The sequence below is a fragment of the Triplophysa dalaica genome, chromosome 13, assembly GCF_015846415.1.
Source record: "Triplophysa dalaica isolate WHDGS20190420 chromosome 13, ASM1584641v1, whole genome shotgun sequence".
Taxonomy (NCBI): domain Eukaryota; kingdom Metazoa; phylum Chordata; class Actinopteri; order Cypriniformes; family Nemacheilidae; genus Triplophysa; species Triplophysa dalaica.
In genome coordinates this window covers 9,074,180-9,094,894 of record NC_079554.1, presented here as the reverse complement: position 1 = coordinate 9,094,894, position 20,715 = coordinate 9,074,180, and the positions used below count along the sequence as shown (strand labels likewise).

The window sequence follows — 20,715 nt, the reverse complement described above, 5'->3', positions numbered from 1 at the left end:
ATTTGTTTTAATTTTATGTATTTTTATCCTTCACGCTAAAGCAAAATTTCGATAATTGCTATGGATGTATATATAATATGAGGGATAATACTATATTATTTTAATTTAACGTTATTGTAATCATATATAGCAGCATCATCGTAAATATCACACTAAGAAGTATTTATATTTGTGGGCTATTATAACTCATAACTAGCAAACTAAAACATTGATTCAATTATCTATAAGACCAACAATGTTCACGTCTTTCACGTAATGGCCAATAGAGGGCAGTGTTGTCCAACATTCACTTTTTACCTTAATTCATGACAAACAAGCAATCTTTAAAACCCAAGATCATTCCCGATTTTCGGATAAAATATATTTCTCCACTTCTGAGACCAGCAATGCTAACAAGCTAAACACAAAACACAATCTCTTGATAACTTCCAAATAAACAATGTCAAACTACAGTACAGCATTCTCAACCTCAGGACTGTGTGCTATATCAGTGTTTAATCCGTATAGAAGAAACTATTGCCATCAGCATGGAAAAATACTGTTATGGTTGAAAGTGTGAGCGGTGCACACTGCATTAGAAGTTATTGGTGGCTGACATTGTGGTTTGAACCACTGTTGAACTCCTTCAGTAAGAACAAACCTTTCACCCTAGTTTCCATTCATACGCAGGATATCAGCATGCTGTAATATTTAGAAGTGCACATGACAGCAGGCCTGATACCACAAAACACGTAAATGTTCTTAGTCAACTTAAATAACTGTATTAAATATAATAAACAAGTGTTTTAAGTGGTGCCACCTAATTTGTAGACAGACATGCAGTGGCAGAAACCAATAGAATAGAAGAACCAGGTAATAAGACAGGGTCTGTCCTGTGCAGGGTATAATCTGGTTTCATGAAGATGGTCAATGAGAAGGGATGCTGTCCTGATTTATTTATAATCATAAATTTTCCCTCTCATCTGCAACACATTACCTTGCATTTTGGTTAGTCAGACACAAGTGTTGACATTAAATGCTTTGAAGTAGCTGACAAGCCAAAAACACAGAGTAATTATACCTTTTTATTTGTCTGTATGCATCCACTAGTACCCATATGCAAAATTTAGCAACCTAAATTTTTACACCATAATCCTGTTCTAGGATGTGCAACTTCAAATATATTGGATCAAATGAAACCCATTCTAACAGCTCCATATATTTTGTCACTTCTCCACATTCAGCCCACTCAGGAGACAGGTATTGACAGATGGTCCGGGCATTACCCAGAATCATGTTTTCACAGTCGACTTTACCTTGGCTTAATGCCTGACACACACAAAAGGAATACCAAGTTGCAGATAAAACAAAATGTTAATGTGTACAGGCATGCTATCTTGTTCAGTATATATTACTGAGTATACTGTACATATCTATGTTTCATTTGATTCTGCTTCTTGTAATGAAGAATATAATCACTTTTTCTAATGCAAAGACAGAAGGATTACTAGACAGATGCATACAGAAAAGTGACGCAAGATCAAACATTGGGTGTTCAGCAGGAACATCTGAATACACAAACTGTGGTAAAGTAAATTTACAGAATTTTGAAACACCTATATACCAGATGTAGTAACTGGATGTGGTAACAGCATTTACACAATTTTCAGACAAATGTTTTAACAGGCGTGTCCAAAATGATGTTGCTTTTCCTTCCTGTGGTCAAATCACAGCTGCTGTCATGAGGGTATTTCCAGACCAGTCAGCAGTATGTCTTTGGTGGCTTCCAGCTCCATGACCCTACTATTATCTAATTTCCCCTTTCAAACGTACGCACACGCCCACACATACACACACACACACACACACACACGCACACACACACGCACACACAAAGACAATTAAATTGATTGATAGTTTACATAAAAATATACATTTTGTCATCACCCTCTTAACATTTCAAACCTTTATGATTTGATTTCTTCAGCAGAACAAAAATGAAAATATTTAGAAGAATTTTGTTAACTCGTCCCCATTCGCTTTTTTATCCAGATAATTGAAGTGAATGGTGGGACGTGCTGTTCGGTTACCAACATTCATCAAAATATCTTCTTTTGTGTTCTGCAAGAAAAACAAAGTCATAAAGAAATGACAAGAGGGTCAGTACATGATGACAGAATTTTCATTTCTGGGTGAACTATCATTTTAATGCTGGTTTGTCCTTCATTCTACATTTTTAATGCAGTTTCAACAGACAAAGGGTAGCTAAATAATAAATTGTGTACAGATGTACTGCTATTTATTAAATGAGAAAATAAAATAATAAAAGAAGAATCACCCTATGTGTGAAGGAAGTAAAAAACCCCTGAATCTTGTAAATAGAATATCAAGCAAAACCTGACACTTTTCCTACAATAATACTTGGAGTAAAAAAGTTTCCTCTTTATGTTTATGAATTATGAATGAATTTTGTAATATCAATGAATGAATTTTAACTGTTTTAATGAAAACAAGAATATACACACAGTGACTCAATCGCACTAATATTGAACTGCGTTGATCCAGATTTATCCAGTTTCTACAGTAATGTATACAGACATACCACAGGCTTTTCATCTATAATAAAGATCTGAAAAATACAACACATGCATGCCCATTTACTCATAAGGACAATTTACTTCTATACAGTAGAACAAATACAGTGATACAATACATAGCAAGACACAAATATAGGAAAATAAAATGAAAGCATTTGACTACAAATATGTTATAAAAATGCTCAATAAATACATTACAATAAAATGTGATTATTAGATGTCATTGCCCAAAAGCCCCACATCTAATCCATAAAGTTTACCAAGAGTGGTGCTCAGATTTCAATTAGATAGAGCCTTGCTAATGACTCTCTCCCTCAGAACATCAAGTCCCTCTGCCCACATTTCATCCTCTTTCCTGCCCCTCTGTGCATCTTCAGCTCCAGTCATCAGCAACAACTCATTACTGTCTGGATAGCCAAGATCCACCACAGATCCACTTCCATTTCTTAACGCAAGGATTTATCTCAAAACGTTACGAAGAGAGAGGATCTGGCAGTAAATCTCTCTTGAAGAACCTCACAACTATCCAATGAAGATTAGCCTCGCACTTGGGAGAATTAATCTTTGCTAAATGTTTCCAAAAACTCTAACAGTGAAACACTCTCCATTTTTCTTCACACATATATGAGTGTCACAATATAAAGGTATTGACAAAAACCCATATTTAAAACATGAATATTGATACTGTGTTAATAATCTGATAGTAAAACTCTTTTTGCCTCCCTCCACTTGTATATTGAGTCTGATTTATGGCCCAAAAAGACAAAATAACAAAATTAAAGATGAATTGACCGATGGCATTCTTCAAAATGGTTCACTAGATACCGTGATTATATTGTAAACGCAAATTAATTTGCACAGGGTAATCGTGTATTAAAAAAATTGTATATGGTGACAGCCCTAAACACTTGTTTGGCTTGAATACAAACAAACAAATTAGAGTATATTTTGTAGTCCAAACAACCACTCAAACTGTTGTGGTCTGGGTTAGAGCATTCTTATTAGTTCTCTCCTCTGGAATGAGAGCCGTTGCCGAACAGCAGTTCACCAAAGAAACATTAGTCTTACTCTCTCTAAATCTGTGTTCAAACATACTCGCATTCATACTCAACGTTTCCCGCCGAGCACCACTCAAGGAGATTTTGAGGTCAGGATTGGGGTCGAAGGGTTCTGCGCATCCGTTGGTCATACCGTCCCCCTGCACCTTCTGCATGTGGAAGGTTCCGTGAATTTTCAGCTCAATAGTGGAGGTGACAGTCTGCATGCACACTACGCAGCGGAAGCCCGTCAGCGAGTTGTGCAGGTCGGGGTGCCTCTGACAGTGTTCCAGGAAGTCTTCCTCACTGTGAAGAGGAAGCTTGCAGATGCGGCAGTTGCCTGTGTCCAGGCTCCTGCTGTGGGTGACCTTGTGTTCAGTCAGAGTTAGCAATGAAGGGAAACGCTCTCCACATATGGGGCATTGGCAGTGCTTGGTGGGGCCTAGATGAGTCTGGACGTGCTCCCACAGTGCCATCTCTGTGAAGAAGGTCTTGGAACAGTCTTTGCATTTGTGGCTCCCTTGGATGGCCTCCACTTTGCGTTTGACAGTGCCGCTCTCCCCTGGCTGGATGTGGTGATCTCGCAGCTGGTGGTTAGCCAGCAGGCTCTGCATGGTGTACGAGGCGCCGCAGATTTCGCAGGCGAACATCGGATCGTTCATATTCACCTTCCCTTTGCTTTCAGTGCTGAAAAGCAATTCCGCCGTACCATCTCTTATTTCATTATCCGCTGGCAGCGTTCCAATGCTGTCCTTGGCAACTGGTTTGGAGACAGGTGGAGGGGTCACGTTGCTACCTTCGGTGCTCCGGCTCTTGGCACGGAGTTTCTCGTGTAAGGGCACCTCGAGGGGAGAGCTGGTCTTGGTACAAACGCAGGGATCGCATTTGTCGCTATGTGTGGTGATATGACACTGCAGCTCAATGTCGGTGTTGAAGGTCTCCGTACAGAAGATGCAGCAGTATACCTTGCATTGTTTGTCTAGATGTTTCTGTTGAACGTGTAGGTGCAAGTCACGCTCGTGCTTGAAGTCCCATTCGCATGACGTACAGTGGAACGTTGTTCTCTTGTTGCTGTGTTTGGAGGCCAGGTGAATTTGAATCGACACCTTAGAGCTAAATGCCTGCTGGCAGATGGAACAGCGGTAAAGCATGAGGGTGTGCATCTCAAGTAGGTGCCCGTGTAGGTCTTTGACACTGATAAAGGACTTACTACAGCTCTCACATGTGTAAAGAGTAGATGTATGACTAAAATGAGAAATTGTATGCTCGTCCAAAAATTCCTGATTTGGGAACTCTTCGAAGCACTCTGAGCAAGTGTGCTTGGGAAGTAAGCCTTTGAAGTGAGAGCTCAAGTGAGTCTGAAACAGTTCCAGACTTGTGTATTTAGCCCCACAATAGTCACAGATAAAATCGGTCGAGGGTTGGCCAGTTTTTTCGGCTGGACTCTTGATTAACTTGGGGGAAGTCAAACCCAGTGTACTCCTCTCCTCCCGAAGATCCATCTTGTGCATCTTTTTGATATGCTGCATCAATTTGAGCTTACTGCCAAATGTAGGTAAATGTGTGCAGTGGGGACAGAAGAGCAAAGCCCTTCCTTCTGTTGTGTCTTCTAGAAGGTCCGGATCAGGTGCCCGGCTCTGGTTCTTACAGTGAGTCTGTTGCACATGATTATCTAGTGTTTCCTTCGTCAGGAACCCTCGGAGGCAGTGTGAGCAGAAGAAGACATTGCTCTCGATTACAGCCGAGTTGTGTGACTGCCGAACATGTTCCTGTAGTTCCTTCAGATCTTTTAAAGATGTGGGACAGAAGCTACACTGAAGGACTGTCTGAACTGCTGCGGTGATTGCCGCTTCAAGCAACACAGAGTGACCCAATATGACATTTCCCTCTTTTTTGTGTTCCTTTGGTTCAGATGGAAAATTTAAAATCTTCTTGTCCATGTACTGTTGGCTTGCCTTGGGGTCTATGTGGTTGTGAAGATCAACACAGTTATTAAAAAACTTGAGCTTTTTAGAAGATTGGATTCCGTAAGCCTTGTTTGACACAAGTGCTGGCTTTCTTTTCTCTCCACATGGTGCTATTGGTTGAAACGTCAATTCTGCATTTGTTGGAGTGGCTGGACTGGAGAAGCTGGAAGTTGGGGTGGCATACGAAGCACAGGTGCATGCTGGTGAGAGGGCTGATAAACTGTTATCTTCACAAGCACAATTTTGAGTTTGCTTGTCCTCAAAGTTCCCCATGTTGTTCTGTAGATCATCTAAACCTGTGAGGCGATGAGAGGACATTACACTGATCTGCTCATATTGATCACTGAAAAGCTGTTTGCTTTTTACAGAAGTTTCAGTGCTGATATGTGATTTGGATATTTTCAAAACGGTGTTGACCCTCTCACGCTTACTAAGAATCTGATGATCCTTAAATGTCTCTCCTCTGGTGAATTTAGGCGGATCTGCCACTTTAAATCCAAGGTCACGTCCATCTTCATGGTCAGCGGAGGTGTGATCATTAGGCTTTGCTATGAAGGGAGAAACGAGGAAAATGTTTGACCAAATTTAAAAATGATTTGCATAAAGTATAGACAAATCTTCAAAATAAGTCTGCGATTGCATTTGAAATGTTTTCTAGGTTGCTTAACTCTGGCTGGTCAAAAAATAAACCAGCCTCATAAGGGTCGACTACACACCAAAAATATGAATTGGATGCTCTTTTTCACACTTCGTTTTAATGGAATTAGCTCAGTATGTTGTCACGTAATGAGCAGTCCCACTGTGACCAAAATTGCTGTCAGTGTGAGCAGACCGGCTTCACATTGTGAACAAAAGGAGTGCACCTACTGTACCTTAAAGTACTAAACATGCGAAAGAGAAAAAACAAACCCAAAACGTGATACCACATAATACACTGAATCAAAGCATTTATGTATCTGTATAAAACATATAAAAAAACATGAAATTATCAAGATTTGCAATTCCAATGTAGTAAATCCGAAATCACTTGTAAAGGCATGATCCCTTTTCGTTTGTGTGCGAAGAGGGAATTGCAAATATACCTAATTCAAAGGTCACACATTCACACAGGAACACTAAAGCCTGAATCTAACACCCTGGCGGTCTCTCTTCTTTTTAATCTGACTGTCTAGGGAATTCGGAAAGAAGAGTAAATATGCACAGCAAATAATCAGCAGTGAATGTGGGTAGTTGACAAATAAATCTTACATGTGTCCTATAGTGTGACATAGCAAAATGTGGAAAACAAACTGCTAATATTACATTGTTTAACGTTATTCATTTTTATATTGTCATGTTAAATATCATAAGAGATTTATCTTTATTGTTAGTTTTTATTTGTATGTTTTGCTGTCACACCATAGGACGTAAGCATGTACTGTATGCAGTAAATATTGTACAGTCAGAATACAGCTGATTAAGGTAAAGTAGACTGAAAAATGATTGTTGTTCAAGACAAAGAAAATGTAAACTAAGGGACAAAAAGAGAGATTGATGTATCAATAAAGAGTATACTTAGCCTGAACTGTGTCAGAAATGTATAGGCTCTTTCGCACCTTCATCTTCCTCTTGCTCATGTCTTTTCTTTTCCTCATCTGTTTCTTTTCTTTTCTCACAGTGGCACCGTTTTTTCCCTCCACACTTCCTGTCATCCAGAACATGTATTCTGCCATCATGACCTGTGAGGAGGCCAATCACAGTTTGCAATGCAAGAAATACCCGAAAAAAGTATGACAATGTAAAACCCTGATAAAACCAAGTGCTTTTGGGTAAATAGCTGTAGGCACATATTTTATCGCCTCTTGTGGAGCATCTGGTAAACTATGGCACACCTGTGCCCTGAAAAAGGCAAAGAGTAAACAAATATCAGTATCTTGATCTATTTTTCATCCAGCAGGGGAGCAGACTCCAGTGTGCGTTTGCTCTTTAAATAGAGGGCGCACAGAAGACATGACACAGTGTTTGAAATACTCAACTTTCGTTAGTTTTATATTTATCTGTTTTAAGGTTTGAATAATAATAAGCTCTCCTGAGTGAGTCATTCCTACAAGGAACAATAAAGAAACAAATGAAATATACAACTATTGTGCAAAGATAAAGACTACACATACACAAACAATGCGCCTATTTGAATATGTTTTATTATTTTCTTACAAATATGTATTCATCTGTTTATTATTGTATGAACATATTATAATTATATTATGAATAAATATGAAATATACGGTATATCTTATATTCATTGTGCTTCTTATAAACACATATTCACTTGTGATTTCAGGTGCCAGATAACACATCCACGTGAGATTTTAAAGGATGTGAAAATAGCCTTTATTCACAGTTCTGAAAACTGGGAGTTGTCATTCAAAAACTCTCTCAGACATGCACACATACACACATGTTGGGTTTATACATAAATTGTGCGGACTTTACAGACACATTGACTTTTATACTGTAAATATATATATATATATATTCTATCTTTTCATCCACACAAACCTTTTTGCATGTTGATATTTTAATTTAGGTGGATCATACTATCACCATCAAGCCTATAGTACACATTTTAGACTAAAGCTCCCACAACTTCATTAATTTCTTAACCAAACACAGAGAAAATCACACTATGACATATTTGGTTACCAATTTATTGCCACCAAGCCATCGTACTTTTTGAACTTGTTTTAATGACCCAATATTATACAAAACACGCTTATTATGGACAAAACATCTGTATCAGTCTACATTATTATGCATCACGTGCGTGAGTGATGTCAAACCCCTCTCTGAAATGCAATAAAAGTGAAACTAAAGTTCTGTTCTAAAAGAACAACAACCTTTGGTTCTAAGTTCTTTGCCGCAACATTGATCCGAAGCCACATGTAAAGTAATGAAGGTCAATAAATCTATAGTGCAGTGGTACGATTCTATTAAACACAAATAGACATCATGTGATATAAGACGTATGCAATAAAAAAGCCTTTTATGGTTTCATACCTTTCAGAGATCTGGGCTTCGCCTGCTTTCGACGAGACATTCTGAATGACTTCAGCCTTTTTCAGTATAAAAGCGTTAAGTTGCCGTCCGCTGTTTGCAAACGCCGAAGAAGAGACAAACGAGACGCGAAACCAGCGAGTTGTTTTTAGGGACTGGAATAGCGGAAAACCACATACTAATATCACGGGCAAAGGGGCTCGCCCCCGCCTATACCAGCGGAATGACTCTATAGACGCTCTGCGCCACCGGGGACGCACGGGAGATGCGTAATCTCTCTCTCTCTCTCTCTCTCTCTCTCGCTCTCTCCGTGTCTCGGTCTCTCTCACTAATGCAATACACAATGAAATGTATGTATTATATAGATAAGTAACTTAGCGTTCTAGCCGAATAGTTCAATTGATTATGGATATGTCATTTTTATGATAGTCAAAGAAATGACATATTCAGAGGAAAATGCTCCTGTGATATTCTCTCCGTATATAATATACCATCAGACATATGGTACCGTCTTAATGAAATCATCAGAGGAGCATCTCCATTCATAATGACACCTCATTTTAATTTCTCTGTGGAAACGTTAGTTATGAGCCGCCCCGTTGGATGGGCTTTGCAGTAGGGAACATTGATTAGAAAGCTGTATCCCATTGGGAGTGAGCTCTGCAATTGCATGTTTCTAATGAGTTTTGAATTAGATGCCGAGACACTTGCCTGTGACTGTTTTGTGAATAAAAGAGGGCAGGTTGTACAGACACAAAAACATAAATCTGTCATGTTCTGTGCTGCCAGCAGGAAGTCTTTTGTGTAGGTCAAACTGACACATACTGTATGTATAGGGAATAAAATCGTCATAAGAATCAGATGCTTTAAAATCTACCTTAAGACTAACGAAACGAAAGAAACTCACTGTAGAGTATTGGTGAATGTGGACGGATGTATGTGTGCGTGCATGTCTACTGTAGGTCGGTAGGTCTATAGTGTAGCTGTAAATAGACAGTATTGACATGCAAAGGCAACCTTTGCGCTAAGGAAATCCTGAAGGAAATAATGTATCAGCCAATCAGAGCATCTCTAGAGAAGAGTGCTGTTAGTTCTGATTCATATCTTCAAGCATCTCTTGGTTTTATTATTGTTCTAAAACAAATAGTTTGCTGTGAATCTGCAAAGTCAATTATTTCCCTAGATTGTTCTTTTGATTAACATCTGAAAAAATCTTGAACTCTGAACGTCGCATTTCTTTCTAGAGAAAGATTGACAGCTTTTTTGAGAGTCATGTTCTGGGATTGACTTTTCTGACATTGCTGTAAAATACTATTTTTATTTATTTATTTTGTGGTGTGAATCCAGATAACTGCATTTAACTGCTGCATAATGTAGTATCCAGGTTCTTGAATATGAAGAATATACATTGTTAATAAACATTTAAGTGTGTGTGTGTGTGTGTGTGTGTGTGTGTGTGTGTAATTTTCTTTTTTTGACCGCAAAAAACAATTTAGATTAATTAATTTTAGAGAAGTTTACATTTTCAATGTATGTAACACTGTAGAAAACAAATTAAAGGAAAAAAACTGCAAACTTACAAGAAAACCCCCCAAAACATGTATAAATGTTATTTAACTGTAATTTTTCTGTTGCCCTATCGCTGCCAGAATTTTTTCTGTTTAGTTTTTTTATAGGATCTTTTTACCACAAATTGTGAATAAATTAGCTATATTTATTATTTAATTAATATTATTTAATTATGCAAATATATAATGTAAAAACTATAAGTACAAATAAATAAATAAATAAAATGAAACATAAATCAATAGCAGATAGACCAATTGCACATCCAAGAGACCTATACTGCTCCCTCTTGCTTACTTTTAAAGCATGAATACCTTCTCTATTGAGATAGTTTTCTGAAGATTTTATCAATAAATTCTGTCCATAGTGTTTTTGATTTGGCCTTAGAAATTATCATCATTTAAATGTGTTTTCAAGTTTCAACGTTTTTTTGTATATACTCAACTTCCCAACATTATAGCGTATTGAAGTGTCAAGCTCAAACCCCTAAATGTTCCTACAGAGCAATAGAAACAGATTCAGCCTTAGTTACCAGTATCTCATAAAGCACACTTATCCCAGAGGACTGAACTGCATTAGACCAACGCAGCATCAAACACGTAATGGGTATTATTAAAACTTAAAAATAGTTTTCTCGAGAGATTCCATAACGTATTTCAACAGAGGGTGCTCATGAGGGACAAAATGATTATCCGCACATAATCTACAGTGTAGGCAATCTCAAGGGCCAATTATCTTTATGAACATCTCACCACAGCAAATGAAAAAGAAGGGTTGGGGCATTTTTTACATCAGGACATCAAGATTAATTATTGTGTGATATTAATGAACTCTGAAGGTTAATTTTTATTAATCAGCTAATTACAGAGACAGAGATGAAGCTGATTTCTTGGATGATGATCCTGCAGCTCAGTCTGTAAACCGTGCGGCCTGATCTAGACCGAGTCTGAAATGAAAAGGAGACTTTACATTGTTGGATCTTTAATTGAGGTCAAAATCAAGCAGTTTAAAGGGTTCATATGACAGGGCTAAACGCATATTGTCGTTTTTTTTAGATGTATTGCAATGTGTAAACACGATTTAAGGTTCAAAAACACTGTATTTTCCACATACTGTGTATGTGTCAGTGTCGCGGGAGGACACACGGGCGAAGGCAACAGGATACAAATCAAAAGGGTACTTTAATTACAAAACCAAAAGGAAAACAAGGAACCATGAACACAACACCAGGTAACATTAACAAAGATGATGGACTGGTGAAAACAATGAACTAATAATGAAACAAGAGAAAACAGGCAAGGAAACAATTTACTAATAAGGAGACAATTCAGGGGAGGAAAAAAACAAACATAACATACAACAAACGTGACATTACCCCCCCTCCACAAGGCGCGTCCTCGCGCCAAAACAGTACCAAAGGGAGAAGGGGGGGTGGGCGTCCTGGAGGCCGGTGCTGGGAAGACAGGACAAGACGAGACGGGAGGTCTCCAGGACGATACATCCAGCTCAGGGGTTATGGAGGGCGCTGGCTGTTCACGAGGCCTGGAAGGTGCCGGCCGTTCGGGAGGCCTGGAGGGCGCCGGCCGTTCGGGAGGTCTGGAGTGCGACGGCCGTTCGCGAGGCCTGGAGGGCGCCGACCGTACCGGAAGGCAGACGACCGGTCTAGCCTGGAGGGCTATCCCTCCCATATGGCTCTGAGTGCCGGGAGTGCCGGACGGGACCGGCTGGAGAGGCCCGGGAGTGCCGGACGGGACCGGCTGGAGAGACTCGGGAGTGCCGGACGGGACCGGCTCGAAGGGGGCAGGATTACCTGCGGCTCTGTCTCCGGTGGAGGACTCCAGAGTGAGGTGAGCTGGGCTGCTCAACGCGTGCTCGGATGGGATCGGATGATCAACCCCATCCAGGATGGTCCCGCCCACATTGGGGCGAGATTCCATCAGCCACTGGATGAGGTTGATAGACTCCCAAACGGGTTTCACCCTAAATTCGGGAGCTAGACACCGATGGGAGTCATCATCCAACCCCATCACAAAGCACGCGTTCAGTGAGCAATCGTCGCAACTCACCTGCTTGCTGAGCTCCAGGAAGTCCTCCACGTATCTCTCCAGAGGACGACCATCCTGACTGAGATGGTATCTCAAATTTTCCTCTGGAGAGACGTTGAGCCACAAGTAATCCATCCCTTTTGTTGGTTCTAGTATTCTGTCAGTGTCGCGGGAGGACACACGGGCGAAGGCAACAGGATACAAATCAAAAGGATACTTTAATTACAAAACCAAAAGGAAAACAAGGAACCATGAACACAACACCAGGTAACATTAACAAAGATGATGGACAGGTGAAAACAATGAACTAATAATGAAACAAGAGAAAACAGGCAAGTAAAACAATTAACTAATAAGGAGACAATTCAGGGGAGGAAAAAAACAAACATAACATACAACAAACGTGACAGTACGTTTGTATTTCCTCTTTGCCCTGGCTCTCTGAAACGTGCAGTTTTTTAACAAAGCTCATCGCTCTGAAAAGCAAGGTGTGCTATGATTGGCCAGTTAACCAGTGCGTAGTTTTTAGTCGAATACTGCAAGCGTGTGACGAAAATGTAACGCCTTTTACCATATTTGGAACATCAGGTTCCAGAGCAATTGTACTGACAGGTACAACCATCTTACTTGCGATACATTTGGGCGGTCTATGGCAAATCATACCACGAACTGACTTGGGGGGGGGTGTGGTTACACGAGGCGTTTCATGCAGGTCTGGGTGAGCATTCGGTTTTAAATAGAATGCATCTTTTGTTCCGACACTTTACTTTTAGTAATTTTAAGAGTCTTATGGGCAACTTATAACGCACCAAAGACACAGAAAAACACGTATCCATTAAATCAGGTCATGTGGTATCAAAGGTACTTTTTACCTATGTTCTACCTTGGTGGAATAATGTATTTTTTTTTACTTTAAACACGACTCACATTTACACACAAACAGCAGAATGTTAAAAAAAACTTTTTTGAAAGAAAACAGATACACTTTATGACCCCACAACCTGGTTTAGTTGAGAACAGTTGTGACATGTTATAAGAGAGCCTCTTGTGTCACGCACAGGTGACTCCCATAAGAACCGTTGGGGTTGTGAACATTAGCAAAAGCTACAGAAGGTCCTCATTAGTTTGGTTTGAGGGAATACACAGCTAAGTAACACTAGTGGGTGGGCATTTCTATCTCTTTGAACACTGCTCCATGGTCTCGGTACACAAACCCCAGTATTCCCAGTTGAATCATATTTAGTTTAATGTATTCTTATTTGTTGAATTTAATTAAAAGGACATTTTTAATAAGGTGTGGGAGACTTGTGGTTTGTCCTCTGCAGGTTTATCTTGCTCTTGATGAAGCATTGATGAGAGGTTTGGTGGCACCATAATGGCCTTTGATGTACAAGCATGAAAGTGTTGGTACTGTATGTACTTCTAGAAGTACTTGTCAAACACAACATGCTGTCTTACATGTTTAAAACTGTTCAAGGTTTATATGATATTACAGTACATGACAGTGAGATGGTTGAATAGCTTTAAGGTGACACCCACAGAGCAACATGTCTCAAACAGATTTTTACAACTTGTCTCGGTAAAGCTGACTGTGTGATTAGATGAAAACCTTGAATGCAACACATGATCCGTTAAGAAATTTAATCAGCAACAAAGCTCAATCTTCATTCTTATTCTGCAATGACTGTTGTTGCATCCTTAACAAATCATTTTAGTATTTCTTCTATTAACAAAATGTAAAATCTTCATCTTACTTTATGAAGATTTTTTTTTTATAAAATGCCTTTTTAACTGTCCAAGGATTAAGTTTCTGGAGTTTTTTTTTATTTAAGGTAACCTAACTTTTTTATTATAACAGCCAAAAAGAAAAATACACTACTGCCCTGAAAGAAGAAACCAAATTAAATGTAACCAAGGAAAAAATAAGTTAACTGCATCACAACAATCCTCACACATTTCCCGGACAGGGATTGGTTTAAACTAAGGATATTTAAGCCGTCTTAATATATATAATAAAATATACTTTACAAAAAACATCACTGACGCGCATCTTGAGACAAAACAATCGCACTGACATACTTAATGATATGTCAATTTAAGTTTTCGATAAAGACACCTCTGACATTTCAGTTAGTCTGCAACTAGGCTTAAGCCCTGTTCCCGGGAAACCACCCATTGATGTGTTAAATTGCTTATAGGCCCTACAGAAAAGCAAACACTGCCTGAATTAAACAGACTAAAAAACTAAGGTCTGCTGTCTTTGCTGTGGTGGTTTCTATATCGAACAATAAATTAGATTTTGATACTTGCATAAAATGCAAACTTTACAGTGAGTATGTATGTGAACACATCTCAAATGATGACATCTTTGTCCTGTGTTAGCCAACGTAGTGGTCGAAAGGGAGGGGGGAGTGGTGGAGTGAACCGTTGGTTGCAATTCACAACATCACCACTAGATGCTGCTAAATTTCATACATTTAAGCATGCATTTAAGACAATACGATGTAATTTCTACATAAACTACAAACATATTAGTTGATAACATGAATGTTTATAAATATCTAAAACAGAAATCATTTCAATATGTATTTTGATTTAATTTTATAAATATTCAAGGTAGGGGCAATCGTGGCCTAATGGTTGGAAACTCGGATTTGTAACACAAATATTGCTGGTTCGAGCCTGAGTACCAGAAGGGATTGTAGGTGGGGGAAGTAAGTGAATGATCAGTGCTCTCATCGACCTTCTATACCACGGCTGAGGTGAGACCCTTGAAAAAGGCACCTATCCCCCTACTGCTCCCCGGGCGCCGCTGCTCACTGTGTGTGCGCACATGGATGGGTTAAATGCAGAGCACACATTCCAAGTAAGGGAAACACCACACTTGGCCACACGTCACATCACAAAAATTGACACACGGGACCTTCAACAGTTCTGAACACATGTAGCTTATATTTAAGCTATATTTTGTATTAATGCGAAACCAAATACAGTTTCCAACTATAAATAAATTGAAGGACAAAAAATATATAAAACGAGAAAAAACGTGTTAGACGCTGATCAAAAATGCAACAATTCCGTTAAATCGCAACACAACATCCTACAAATCCCACGATTCAATGCGCGCCTCTCCCGCGCATGCGCTTTAATTTCGAAACCTCTTCTGTCTGTGAACCTGAGGTGTCTCTAAACTCTTTGCTATAATTTGTACGTTTGTATTAAGTGTTCAGAAATGGCTGCAAGATATGATAGAGCTATAACAGTTTTTTCTCCGGACGGTCATCTGTTTCAAGTGGAATATGCTCAGGAGGCTGTAAAGAAGGGCTCCACAGCTGTGAGTTATTTACACGACATGAACAAGTGCTTTAGCGTGGTGACGTTAGCTAACGGCTACACAAACGAACAGACTCACGACTGCTCAATAAAGGTTTATGAGGAACAAGGGATAGATACATTGTTAAACATTGTTGTGTTTTATGACTTCTTTTGAAACATTTGTATAATTGACTTTATATGCAGCGGGGTTTTGATAGAGACGCTGCAGCTAATCGTGACTTGCATGTTGCGGCTAATATTAGCATGGGCTAACCTGCAGATACACATCATTTGATCTTATATTTATTATTATTATAAATGCATTTAAGACTCAACTTAAGTTTGACACACCGTTTCACCGTTCACTGCTACAACGAACACAAGAATGGATGAACTTGGGTTGCAGTAATCTTACTAACTGTAAGCCAAATAATGAATGAAGTTAAAACTGTAACGTAACAAGGTAACTTAGATTTCAGATCTCAGGGCAGTACCCTAAGCTCTTAATACACAAATCAAATCAAATAGTCAATTTTAAATAGTTATTTTATTTGTGAAATTATGTTCTGTAAGACCTTTATAAGATGACGCATAAAGTTTCGCTTTCAACTGGATGTGATTACTTGTTTGTCCTATAGAGGGCGATGAAAGCCCATAGCTTGATCTGACCAAAAGTTTCTTTCAGTTCGCACTGAAGCATAACTGTCTTGTCTTTAAACGTTGCATGCATCTAAATATTTAAAAGCATTCTAAGGTTTAACATGTTTTAAAGGTTGGAATCAGGGGTAAAGATATTGTTGTCCTGGGTGTTGAGAAGAAGTCAGTGGCAAAGCTTCAGGATGAGAGAACCGTCAGGAAGATCTGTGCCCTGGATGAGCATGTGTGCATGGCCTTTGCAGGTAAACCTCATTTTCTTTCATGTTTTCTTAAACTTCAAACATGGTTAAGCTGTTTGTATATTTTGCCGCAAAAGCTGATGTTCAGACAGATGTTTTTGCCATTTACACCATGGATTTAAGGTTTGGGGTCACTTACTAACTTTTTGATATTTATTTTAACATATTAGAATGATAGTCAATTTGTTAAAATGATTGAATAACAACACAAATGTAACTGTGTGAAATGAATTGTTGTGTCCAAAACAAGAAATCCAAATGTGTTTTCTGAGCAACTTCTGTAAAGTCACCCTACAATTTGCTAAACTATTTTCATGCCCTTTTTATCAGCTAACCTCTTGAGGTGTCACATTAAAATGATCTTTTAAATAGGATTATTTACTGCACTCTTTTCATTATTACAAATACTGTTGCAACATATATTACCTATTAAAAAGTGAAAGTTTAGGCATGACTTATCAAATATCATGACTATGGTGAATTGGGGCAGAAAACGGCATCATTTTCGATAAGACAAGCATCTTTGTTTGTGTGTTGTTCAGGTCTCACTGCAGATGCCAGGATTGTCATTAACAGAGCAAGAGTTGAGTGCCAAAGTCACAGGCTCACGGTCGAGGACCCAGTTACTGTAGAGTACATCACCCGCTACATTGCCACACTCAAACAGGTAATATATAACAATCGTCTTCACCAGCACAGATTACACATGTGCCAGATATGTCAAATTTTCAACACTGTGTGTGTGTGTGCTGAATGTAAGGAGTCGAACGGAAATTCCCCTAGATTCAAGTATGGATGGCCTGATAGGTATCAGTCAATAATCACACTCTAAAACTTGATCATTAGTTCAAAAATTTGGCCTATTGCACAACCAATTTAGGTCGAAGTGTTTATCTTTATTTTTGTCCTCAGCCACATATTGGACAATTTTTAAATGTACTTTATATAGAATTATGTTCAGTTTGATAAAGTTTAGAATCGGGCTGTCAAACAAGTAATTGCATCCAAAATTAAAGTTTGCATTTACATATTATATTTCTGTGTACCGTGCATATTCATTTTGTATTTATAAATGCATACATACATGCATATACTTAATAACAATATATAAATTAATAAATATTTATAGATAATTTCAACTGTATAATGCAAATATAAATAAATGCATGTAAATAAAAATAAATATGTATACATTTAGGAGTTAATAAATACAAAATTAATATGGACTGTACACAGATATATATTGTGTAAACAAACTTTTATTCTGAATCATTTACATATTTACTGTCGATTAAATAACCTAGGCTACATATGTGGTATTATTTAACCGGGAAAAATGCAAGGTTGGCTTTAGTGACTGAGATTAAAAAGCTTAAAAATCAGTTATATAAAGCTTGAAGGATCATGATCGATGTCAGCTGATCATGATGACAAGAAATCCGCAGTTGGTAGGCTGGAAATATCCTGATTGGAGGATTTCTAAAACGGGTACGACACGACAGTGACGAGAGCAAAATAAAGGCCTGGATAGAGGTCAAATATTTTGCCAGCCTAGAAAAAAGTATTTGCAGACTTTGAAAACATTCTGATACTTAACTGTTCATTTTCAATGAAAAGTTAATAGTTGTTTTCTTTATACATTTTCTTTATATTTATTTAACTATTTAAATATTCAAGTTGTTTTATTTGTCAAACTTATTATTAAGAGGACAACTCAAACAAAGTTGTTTTAACTGTTTTTATTTATTTATTTCAATACTGTAATGATAGTATTATACAGCAATAAAAGTTCCAGCAATTATCGTGATATACAAAATTGTTACATCTAATGCTGATGTACGTTAATCTTCTTTTCTTCCTTGCTTTCAGGACAATTTTTCAAATTTAGAGCATCCTACTAATACTGTTGTGTATATATATATATATATATATTTTAATTGTATTTTGTTCATTTCAAAGCGGTACACTCAAAGCAACGGACGCCGTCCCTTTGGTATCTCTGCCCTTATTGTGGGTTTTGACTATGACGGAACCCCACGTCTATATCAGACAGATCCCTCTGGAACATACCATGCATGGAAGGTAAAGAAGTAGCATAAATACCATCTGAGAAAGTGATTGATTGTACCTTTATTCTACATCTATTGTGTGTGAAATAATCTCATCTGTGTCATCAGGCAAATGCGATCGGGCGCAGTGCTAAGACGGTGAGGGAGTTTCTGGAGAAAAACTACATAGAAGAATCCCTCGCGAGTGATAATGATGCCATCAAACTGGCCATCAAAGCCTTACTAGAGGTCAGTCCATGGTTACCCTGGTTACATGCACACAAAACACATTCTCAAATCACATAGCTTACAGTAGGGCTGGGCATCGAAACATTGATGAATGTTTTCTAAAATGCGGAGGATTCGATAATGATTTGCACACTTCATATTCCAGCAAGCACTGAACATTTATTAGCGTGAATGTAATTGCTAATTTTTTCCACTAGATGGCACTTTTCTTTTTACAATGGATGGATGTTACAACAGGAAGCATTTCTTTCATGCATTGCTTAATTAACATGGCGGATGCGTTGTCAAATTTAACATCACTTTCACATAATTGAAGCCTCTCTTTACAGCTAATTTTGTGACATTTTGTTGTTATCTTAAAAATAAAATATCCTGATCCTGTTTGATCAAGGTATGCGACTGTTCCGTTTCAATATACCCCTGTGTGTTAAAAGTGTAATATACAGGTTTGTGGCTCTTCATTCAATTTTTTTAATTCCCCATTCTAATCTGATGCTTACTGATCTTTTTTAGTAATATCTATAGGATTTGTATTAAATCTGTAATCATTTACTTGAATCGAATCGAGAACTTGTTTATCGGAATCAAATCGGAACATCAGAATCGATACCCAGCCCTAGCTGACACGATGTAACATGTTTGATGGAGGTATTGTATATGATCTGTGCCACACAGGTTGTGCAATCTGGGGGCAAGAACATCGAACTGGCTGTTATCCGGAGAAACCAGCCCCTAAAGGTAATACATTTACTCACTTACTAGTTCATCATGTCAATCCGTGCTGTAGGTATGATGACAGGATATTTTGACACGCCAGAACAAATGTATGATGTACTTGATGTCCATCCTGTGCAATAGACACCTGTGCCAAGACTTGACTTTTTTTAAGCTTTGAGGGATAGTTCACACAAAAATAAACATTTTGTCATCATTTGTTGTATCTTTGAGATATTCCAAATCTGAATATTTTTTGTTATGATTAACTCAGAGAAAAATATTTGGAAACAATTCAAATTTCCAAACAGTTCTTGGCCATCATTGTAGGAAAAATTACAATGGCAGTCAAAAGTGCCCTCGAACTGTTTGCTTTCCTACATTCTTCAAAATATTGTTCAACATAACAAAAAATGTATGAATCAATTTTTCCTACTGTTGTAGGCAACGGTGGCCAAGAACTGTTTGGTTTCAAATGTTCTTTAATGATCACAGATATAAATAAAGTTTTGGAACAACTTGAGGTTGAGTAAATGAAGGCAGGCATTTTGTTTTTGGGTGAACTGTTCCTTTAAAACCTTTGCATTTTAACTATAAAGTAAAAAGTTTACTATATTGATTAAGTAATGACAGAAATTGGGTAATTCTTTACTTTTGACACAAGATCGCTTTAATGGCATATGAGAGTGATGAAAACAAAGCTGACATCATTCGATTTTTATTCATTTAGTTTTCAGTCACATGACACATTGGGTGTTCCTCTCTCCTTCTCTAGATTCTGGAGTCCAAAGAGATCGAAACACTGGTGGCTGAAATAGAAAAGGAGAAAGAGGAGGAAGCAGAGAAGAAAAAGCAAAAGAAGTCTTCATAAATCACTTTCGTGACCGCATATTTCCTCTCTTAATTTTGTTTATATGGGCAGAAGGCCCACACTGACTCCACTCCCCCATCTCTCATCTGCTAAGAGCACAATCTCTCAGTCTTCTGCTGGTCCCAGAATATGTTAATTACAACAGACGTATTATCCGTTGACTATGTATACAATATTTACTGAAAGCATGCTAAGGGTTTGGGGTTACCAAGACAGACAGGATTGCAGGTTGTCAAGCACGCGCTGCATTTCAGTCCTGGTCACTTGTAAAGGAGCTCTGCACTACAGAATTCTGGGAGAATGTGCTCTGGTCTGACTATCCTAATAAACCATTTTGATTTGTACGCACGGATTGATTTGTTTCAATTTATACAATGGTAACGTTGCATTTTGAGAGT

General features: G+C 38.2%; 2 protein-coding genes across 3 annotated transcripts; one reads left to right on the top strand and one right to left on the bottom strand.

The window, feature by feature from the left end:
- Nucleotides 1–2,464: 2,464 nt before the first annotated feature.
- Nucleotides 2,465–8,829, bottom strand: znf521 (zinc finger protein 521). 2 transcript variants are annotated; one of them, XM_056764205.1, is made up of 4 exons: nucleotides 8,617–8,829; nucleotides 7,176–7,298; nucleotides 6,012–6,128; nucleotides 2,465–5,876 (listed from the first exon to the last, which is right to left on the bottom strand). In XM_056764205.1, exons 1-4 carry the CDS (start codon nucleotides 8,654–8,656, stop codon nucleotides 3,544–3,546), a joined length of 2,613 nt encoding a protein of 870 aa, XP_056620183.1. In that variant the 5' UTR covers nucleotides 8,657–8,829; the 3' UTR covers nucleotides 2,465–3,543. The 2 variants fall into 2 exon arrangements, with proteins under 2 accessions (XP_056620183.1, XP_056620182.1); XM_056764204.1 differs by having other exon boundaries at nucleotides 2,465–6,128.
- A 6,534-nt stretch (nucleotides 8,830–15,363) lies between these two features.
- Nucleotides 15,364–20,661, top strand: psma8 (proteasome 20S subunit alpha 8). The gene is made up of 7 exons (XM_056764207.1): nucleotides 15,364–15,558; nucleotides 16,312–16,438; nucleotides 16,978–17,102; nucleotides 18,395–18,517; nucleotides 18,613–18,732; nucleotides 19,408–19,470; nucleotides 20,222–20,661. Exons 1-7 carry the CDS (start codon nucleotides 15,457–15,459, stop codon nucleotides 20,315–20,317), a joined length of 756 nt encoding a protein of 251 aa, XP_056620185.1. The 5' UTR covers nucleotides 15,364–15,456; the 3' UTR covers nucleotides 20,318–20,661.
- The last annotated feature ends 54 nt before the right edge of the window (nucleotides 20,662–20,715 follow it).

Bases quoted from the DNA above. Each gene is read 5' to 3' on its own strand.
- znf521 (XM_056764204.1), bottom strand. From the start codon at position 8,656: ATGTCTCGTCGAAAGCAGGCGAAGCCCAGATCTCTGAAAG. The intron at 7,299-8,616 runs GTATGAAACCAT...GCCTCCTCACAG, and splicing joins GAAGCCCAGATCTCTGAAAG to GTCATGATGGCAGAATACAT. The intron at 6,129-7,175 runs GTGCGAAAGAGC...CTCCCTTCATAG, and splicing joins TGAGCAAGAGGAAGATGAAG to CAAAGCCTAATGATCACACC.
- psma8 (XM_056764207.1), top strand. From the start codon at position 15,457: ATGGCTGCAAGATATGATAGAGCTATAACAGTTTTTTCTCCGGACGGT. The intron at 17,103-18,394 runs GTAATATATAAC...TTCATTTCAAAG, and splicing joins ACATTGCCACACTCAAACAG to CGGTACACTCAAAGCAACGG. The intron at 18,733-19,407 runs GTCAGTCCATGG...TGTGCCACACAG, and splicing joins CCATCAAAGCCTTACTAGAG to GTTGTGCAATCTGGGGGCAA.